Source organism: Capra hircus, chromosome 22 (assembly GCF_001704415.2).
Source record: "Capra hircus breed San Clemente chromosome 22, ASM170441v1, whole genome shotgun sequence".
Classification (NCBI taxonomy): domain Eukaryota; kingdom Metazoa; phylum Chordata; class Mammalia; order Artiodactyla; family Bovidae; genus Capra; species Capra hircus.
In genome coordinates, this window is record NC_030829.1 from 58,019,912 (window position 1) to 58,028,012 (window position 8,101).

General features: G+C 57.6%; 1 protein-coding gene across 3 annotated transcripts; it reads left to right on the top strand.

The window, feature by feature from the left end:
* Nucleotides 65-6,107, top strand: CHCHD4 (coiled-coil-helix-coiled-coil-helix domain containing 4). 3 transcript variants are annotated; one of them, XM_018066889.1, is made up of 3 exons: nucleotides 65-243; nucleotides 4,256-4,354; nucleotides 5,041-6,107. In XM_018066889.1, the coding sequence occupies exons 1-3, from the start codon at nucleotides 222-224 to the stop codon at nucleotides 5,337-5,339; spliced, it is 420 nt and encodes a 139-aa protein (XP_017922378.1). In that variant the 5' UTR covers nucleotides 65-221; the 3' UTR covers nucleotides 5,340-6,107. The 3 variants fall into 3 exon arrangements, with proteins under 3 accessions (XP_017922378.1, XP_017922379.1, XP_013829163.2); XM_018066890.1 differs by lacking the exon at nucleotides 65-243 and adding an exon at nucleotides 953-1,058; XM_013973709.2 differs by lacking the exon at nucleotides 65-243 and adding an exon at nucleotides 2,230-2,640.

Here is an 8,101-nt window from a genome sequence, read left to right on the forward strand (position 1 = left end):
TGGGAAATGTAGTTCCTACTGCCTGGGGAGTGGCCGCGAGGCGCGCAGCCTGCCGGGAAATGTAGTTACCGGCTGAGCGCGCCGAGCTGGAAGCGCCGAGGCAGGCGCGCGGCGGGCAGGCCTGGGGGGCGGGTCCGTGCGGGCCTCCGAGCCGCCCGCCCCGCCGCGGAGAGGTCACGGCGTGAGGCGATCGCCGCGAGGTCGGAGCGCCGGGCTGCATCATGGCCTACTGCCGGCAGGAAGGTAGGAGGGCGGGCTGCGTGGAGACGGACTCCGAGGCCCTGCAGGGGACACGCGGTCCATGCAGCGCCCCCACTGAGGGCGCGGGGCACGAGTTCTCGGGAGGAAGGTGCGGGTTGGCGGCGGGGTCGCCAGCCCCACTTTTCGGATGAGAAAACCGAGGCCCACGGAGGAGTAAGGCTGTCCCGGGTCTCCGAGAGACTCGAACCTGGACCTCGGAGGGAACAGCACGTGGGGAGACTCGTAAACTGGGCCCGGGGGTTAGAGCGGCGCGAGCGCGCTGCCCGAGGCTGGTAACGGGAAATGTGCTGATTACTAATTATGTTGCTACGCCGCTCGCCACACACCACGTGTTCCCGTTTGCACCGCCTCTAACTGACCCGGAAGGTCGCCCCTCGGTGGGCGCGACGCTGGCGGTGGGAGTGCCGCCGGCGGGCACGGGTCAGGCCCTGCGCCAGGAGCCTTGAGTGGCCTGTCTCGCAGCGACTTTCCTAAATCAGGCCCTGCTCTTATCCCAAGAGTAAACCAAGACCCCAGAGGTGACTTGGCTGAGCCACGCGGCCGGCTACTCGCGGAGCTGGGGTTGGAGCCCGCGGTCTGATTCCAGAGCTTCTCCGTCTGGTGCCCAGAGGACTCCAGGGAGCCCTCCGCTGGGAAGACATCCCGCAGAAAAAAACAAAAGTTGGTCCCCGCCTGCGGTCTCTCACCTAGGAAGTCTCCAGGCCGCGGTCCGCGGGCCTCCCCGCGCAACCAGGAACTGTCCCTGAGCTGACACCCAAACCCTCCAGGCCCGGTTGTCCAGTCTTGTAAAATGAGAAGTTAGTCTTCATTCATTCCGCAGATATTCATGAAGTACCTTCTCCATGCCGGGTGAGGGGGAGGGTGGGTATCTGAGACTGAAGTTCCAGAGAGAAGTGGAAGTCCCAGGAAATTCTCTAGTGAATACTCCAGCTCCCTCAGTTATTTCAGGAAATCCTGAGCCCAGAGATGGAGGTGACCTGCCCAAGGTCATGCTTCAGTTAGGAGAAGTGTGTCAAGCTTCAGCTCACGGCTCAGTTTAAAATACTAAGCCTTTTTGCCAGTGGCCTCCTCTGGTGGCTCAGATGCCAATGCAGTTCAGTCACAGGGTGGGGAAGATCCCCTGGAGGAGGAAAGTGAAAGTGGCTCCGTCCTGTCCGACTCTTTGTGACCCCATGGACTATACAGTCCATGGAATTCTGATAAAGGGCAACCCACTCCAGCGTTCTCGCCTGAAAAATCCCATGGTCAGAGCAACAGTCCATGGGGTTGCAAAGAGCTGGACACAACTGAGTGACCAATTTCCCAGTACCCCATTCTGCCTCTGGAACCCTCCTTCCCTGGGCCGCAAAGCTATGACACTCAGTGATGTCTCTGAGAAGCAGTTCCCATTGATTGACATTGAACTCTGCCATGAGCAGAAGTCCTCTGCCCTCACCAGTTTGTTAGAGAGTAGGTCTCTAGTTTTTTATTCCATCGTCCTGAGTCTAATTTACTCCTTTATGTAGCAGATTTTTTTTAGTCTTTTGAGTATAATGAGGCTATAATCCTCATTCTTGTGGGTTTCTAGGAGTCACATGTTATCTGGGAAGCAGAGGTAAGTGTTCAGACCCATATCGTTTCCTGGATCAAAGATCTCTTTCTTTCTTTGGGGATAAGAATTAAAAGCACTCACTTTAGGCCTTGCCTGGTTTTTATCTATCCACGCCACTGTCCCCTCAGTCCCGCACTTCTTGTTTTTCTATCCATGGATTCCTTATGCTTCCCATGGGACTTAGAGAACTGACCCCAGCTCCTTCCTGATTAAGGCCTGTGTGATTGAGGCCTGACCTGGCTCCTGCTGGTCCCTACGCACCTGTCATTGTGCAGCCAGGCCGGCCTCTGGCTATTCCCTTGGCCTGGTGCGTCCCTCCCCCGGCTCTTCTCACGGCTGCTTCCTCATCCTTTAGGGTTCAGTGCAGATGCCACCTCCTCAGTGAGGTCTTCCCTGCCTTCGTGTCTTCCACATCCTAAACTCTCGGAAATTACCTGGTGTACTTTTGTCCTCTTTCGGCTTGTCTGTGTTGCAGCAGGCTGAGAGCGTTAGGTGGGCCACTTTCCCTGCAGCGTCACCCAGTGAACCGGTACACACGGCTGCCCTCTCTTCTGAGGGAATCACTTGCCCATGCGCTTGACTTCAGGGGCCCGCCCCCTGGCCTTGGGGTCATTCGAGGTGCTAGGCAGCATGGACTCCGGCTGGCTCCCTGGCCCAGGGCCACACTTCTCCAGTCTTTGTTCTCCTTTTCCAGTGCTGGTCTTGCTCTTTCCTGCTCTGTCAGTGAACAGTTACTGAGTACCTGTGATGTGCCAGCCCTGACCACATGGCAGAGGCAGTTGGCACAGGTGGGTAGTCTGCCCCGTGGCATGGCGGAGGCAGTGGAGGGGGCAGGCTGGGTGTGGCAAGCGGTGATGTGTTCTAGGGGAAATGAGACCACCCAAGCAAGGTGTTATTTTTGTCCCTGTGACCTGCTTCATGGTGATAGCCATCTCTCCTCCATACTCAGCGGGGCCTGGGATCTTCTTGTCTGAGCTCAGAGCTCATTTCCCCACTCACTTTTCCAGCAAACACTGATTGCTCACTGTGTCGCGGGCACTGTTCTAGGCTCTGAGCTACTGCAGTGAATGGAACAGATGCACCCTTGCCCCCGAGGAGCTGACATGTCAGTCGGGGAGATGGGTGGTAAACAGATAAGTAATTGTGGGTGAGGGAAGGCGGGTTAGAGGCGATGGGGAGGGATGAAGGAAGGTGCCATCTGAGCAGGAGGTCTGAAGTCAGGGAAAGGTGGCTGTGAGGTGTCTGAATGCGCTCCTGGACGACAGCACGGCCTGGCAGGTCCCCGAGGTAGGCGTGCGCTCAGCAGCTGTTGTGTGCTTGAGCCCCAGTCTGAACCCCCGTCCTGAGCCTCTGGCACGCTGATGGCCCCGGGAGCCAGCGCCTCCCAAGCCGGCCCTCCCTCTGGCGCAGGGCCGCGCGTGCGCTCTTGCTGCAGACCGTGTCGAGCCCTGACTGTCAGCTGGTCTGGTAAACCAGCATGGCCGTCGAGCACCAGGGCTAGAGATACAAGATAAGTCACTGCCCAGGCTTGGACCCCTTGGCTCTGGGCCTGACACCAGCCTCTGCACTGGCTGGGCCTGGCTGAGATCTTGGTGAACAAAACTGTCAGAGCGGAGCCGAGCGGCCGTGTCAGCTTCTGTCTTCTGCTTAGCGCAGCACTTCTGTGGACTGCCCTCGAGTGTTCTGAACTCTGGCCGGAGTCCCCGAGGTCTTTAGGTTCTTCAGCGCGCCCTAGCTGCCTGGCCCCAGTCCTGCCCCCGGCCGGGACAAGCCGCCTTCTCTGAGGTCCAGTGTGGGGTGCTGGAGCGGGCGTGGGCCTGTGTGTGCGGAGCGTCAGCCGTCACCGCTGTCACCCGCCCGGGAGACAGCGGGGAGGGTGTACCGGCCCGCACCTTCCCTCTCCCCGCAGCGCCCCCGCCCGCAGGCCTCTCAGCTCCACACGGTCACCCTGGCGCTCTTCCCAAGCCTCTGCCGGGGGAGCCCGGTAGGCGGAGTGTCATCTGAGGGCGCCTGCTGGCAGGCCCCTCGGGCCGGACGAGGTGCTCTAGGCCACGGGAAGGAGCAAAGCTGTGGAGCCGTGGGAGTTCTGAGCTGGGCAGGACCGGCCTGTGAGACGCCAGCGGCTTGGGGGCTGAGGGCAGCTGCACTTGAGGGCTCGGGGCGTCTCGTCTCCCCGCCGAGGACGCGCGGTGGCACCGAGACGTGCGTCTCCCGCCTCCCCACTCCAGCCACAGGCACGTGGTGCGCTGGTGCCGCTAGACTGCCCCCCAGGTCGGCAGTGAGCGGGTCCCCTGGGGGAGCGCATCAAGGTTTCAGATGGGACAAGGCTTCCGTGGCTGCTTGGGTTCAGGATGCGTCACAGCTCCTGGTGAAACGTGGCTCCCTCTGTTCTCCAAACTCTAGGGAAGGATCGAATCATATTTGTGACCAAAGAGGACCACGAGACTCCAAGCAACGCAGAGCTGGTGGCCGACGACCCCAATGACCCGTACGAGGAGCATGGTGAGTGAGAGGGCCGGGGTCGGCGGGCGGCAGTCCCACGTTCCTGGCCACAGCTGGGTGTCCGCCTCGGCCAGCACTGCTCCCAGGACACGAGTGCGTCTCCCTCAGGTGGGAGGGGCCGTGCACTGACCTGGCCATCAGGCCAAACCTAGGAGTTGCTTCTGAGTTGTGAACAATCTTCCACTTTGACAAAATGGAGGAGCCTCAGTGCTCTGACACGCCCAGCGCCCCTTGGACACCGTCCAGCCTCACTTTCCAGTCCTCACGCTGTGCTGAGAGCAGCCGAGGAGCAGGGGGGCTTGAAGGAGGGCGTGGGAGGTCCTGACCATCCATGTGGAAGGGGGAGACCAGGACTCCTCCTTCAAGCCTTTGGACTAAACAGTGCCCCCTGTGTAGTCCTGAGCACAGGCACGGCCACAGCCCAGAGCACAGCCCTGGGGGCCGGCTTAGCACACCAGCAGAGCTGCAACTGGAGAAAGTCGCCCGCGGCGACTTCTCTTCAGCTGAGCCGAGAACGCTCGGTGGGTTTCTGCCGGGAGTGTAAACCCCATCCCGAGGGGGACGCAGGGCCACCGGCCAGTGCCAGCCAGGCAGCAGTTCGTCTTACAATTATTCCTGTGAGGCCGGGGCTTGGGTGTGCTTTTTATGAAACCTGTCTCGCTTCCTCGTCCATCTTCCCTCCCCAGGACTGATCCTGCCAAACGGAGACATCAACTGGAACTGCCCGTGCCTTGGGGGGATGGCCAGTGGCCCATGCGGGGAACAGTTCAAGGCGGCCTTTTCCTGCTTCCACTACAGCAAGGAGGATGTCAAGGGGTCGGACTGTGTGGGCCAGTTCCGGGCCATGCAGGAGTGCATGCAGAAGTACCCAGACCTCTACCCCCAGGAGGAAGAGGGGGAGGAGGAGGAGAGGCCAGCAGATCCCTCACAGGAAGCAGCTGCCTCCGAGGCCAGCGCAGCCAAAGAGGCGGCGGCGTCGAGCTAATGATGGCCGGGGCGCCGGGCTCCAGCCGCCTTCAGAGCCCAGACGAACCTCTCCAAGAAAGTGTCTTTCCCTCCGTTGTTCCGTGCACTGTAATGTACAAAATAAGTTATTGTGCTGATCGGGGGTCTTGGCCCCTTGTCGTATTTACACTGAAAAATGGGGTTGTGTGTATGTGTGTCTCACATGAACCTGTTGGTGAATACAGCTGCCACTTTTTTGAGTTCTCAGATTGTCCTGAACTTTGCCACCTGGAAATGACGTGCTGAATCATCTCAGCAACCGCAAATCACTATCTGGGAGGCACTCTTGTGAGTGAGCTGATTTGTTTTGATTCTTTGTGTTCCTTTTAGTAGATTTTATACCCAGTTGGAAAGTGAAATAGAAACAAAACGTTTTCCCTTACAAATGCTGGGGTGGGGCCATTCCTTGTAAGCAGAGGTGAGATGATCAGGCCTCGAGTATTTGAGGAGGCGCTATGCTTCATTTCCGGTTCCTTCTGGTTTCCAGTTTTGCCTTGAGCTCCAGGTTTTCTGCGGTTAGAAAGCAGAGCTTTGGACCCTCTGAGTGAATCCCTGTGTAAGTGAAAAGAAGGGCTGATTTTTGATGTTCTTGTTATTCCCAAAGCTCTGCTCTGGGACCGTGTTCACACTGGTTCTGTCTCAGCCTGTCCAGATGCAGCGCTCCTGAGAGGTGGGGACCTAATCATTACCAGAGTGGGAGGCAAGAGAGCAAACTGTCAATTAAAAGGAAAACATGGTTTTTACCTGATTGTGAGTGTGTCCTCTGTGTTTACTAATTAAAAGTATTTCTGATACAAGGAAATAGGAGTTGTGAAAAACCCAACTGAAATTCTCTGAAGACGCCGGTAGGTAGATCAGTTTGAGTCAGGTTTTCCGTGTTGCATTCAAACAAAGCTCAGGTGATTCTGTCTGTGAGCAGATGCTCTCACATGGGCATTGCTGTCGATGTTTCTGTTGTATTTATCAGAACCGAGTCACAGCCCACGGTGCCCAAAGGACATGGAGACGGCACAGGAGGCTGCCTCTGACACCAGAGAGTAAGCCTGCAGGCCCAGCTCAGGGCGAGGGCATGGGGGCCGGAAGCTGGAGTGGCCAGGTTTGGAAGCCTTGACACCTAGAAGCCCTGGGACTTCTTTGAACTGCAGGCAGAGCCTTGCACGTTTAACAGACATACCTTTTCCGGAAACATTTTGACCAAGGCGTCGCTGATCTGTGCCCGTGTCTTGGACCCCATGCATCCCATGCATTCAGGGAATCTCTACGGTGCATGTCCTAGGGACCTGAGGAGGTGACCCGTCTTGTCCCCAACTGCATGAAGATACAGTCCAGCCAGGAGTCGGCATTTACTTAAAAGCAGAAAAGTAGGGAGAAAGGCAGATCCCAGGGGCTAGGAAAAAATGGCCAAGTAGAAGGACCTGAGCTCACCTTCTCTCATGAAAACACCAAAATCACAAATAACTGCTGAACAGCCTTTGACGAAAAAAGACAGTTTATGTCCAAAGAAAACGAAGCCACTACGAGATGATAGGGAGGGGTGCATTCACAGTATAACCAAGTATCACACCCACTGAGCAGGTGACCTGCAAACGGAAAAGATATCGCAGAGGTTCTCCCACAGGAGTCAGAGTTCTGAGAGCCTGGGCGTCTGGCAGTGGGGGGAGGAGCCCCAAGGACATTTGGCTTTGAGGGCCAAAAATCCCGTGGACGGAGGAGCCTGGTGGGCTGCAGTCCATGGGGTCGTGAAGAGTCGGACACGACCGAGCGGCCCCACTTTCACTCTTCACTTTGATGCATTGGAGAAGGAGATGGCAACCCACTCCAGTGCTCTTGCCTGGAGAATCCCAGGGACGGGGGAGCCTGGTGGGCTGCAGTCCATGGGGTCACACAGAGTCGGACACGACTGAAGCGCCTTAGCAGCAGCAGCAGGGCTTGACCACAGGAACTCCATGGGACTGGAGGTAGCAAATGCCGCTCAGAGGGCACACACAAGTCTCATGCACACCGGGACCTGGGGAAAAAACTGACTTCCTAGGCGCCTGGGCCAGACCTACCAGCTGGTCCCGGAGGGTCTTCTGGGAGGTGGGAGGCGGTGTGGTTCACTGCAGGGACAAGGACGCTAGTGACACGTACTGGGGAGCGCTCACTGGTCTGAGCCGCCCTGGAGATCACCAGTAGGCACTGACCTAACCCCACCCATCAGCCCTTAGGCTCAAGTGCTGGGTTGCCTCAGGCCAAACAACCAACAGAGTGGGATCACAGCCCCAGCTGTCAGCAGACAGCCTGCTTAAAGTCTTCCTGAGCCCTCAGCCACCTCTAAACAATCCTTGACATGACCCTGTCCACCAGGGGGGTCAAGACCCAGCTCTACCCACCCGTGGGCAAGCACCAGTCCGTCCAACCAGGAAGCCTGCACAAGCCTCTCTGACTAGCCTCATCCACCAGAGGGCAGACAGAAGCAAGAGGAACTGCTGTCTTGCAGGCTGCAGAATGGAGACCGCAAATGAGACGGCAGAGGAACACGTGACAGACGATAGAACAAGATAAAACCCCAGAACGACTGAATCATGTGCAGACAGGCAACCCACCTGCGAGGATTCAGAGTGGTGATCCAAGATCTCACAAGAAGAATGGAAGCACAGACCAAGAAGATACAGGAAACGGCTAACGGTGAGCTAGGAGACTTGAAGAGCAAACAGAACTGAACAATAACTGCCATGAAAAATGCAGCGGAAGGGATCACTG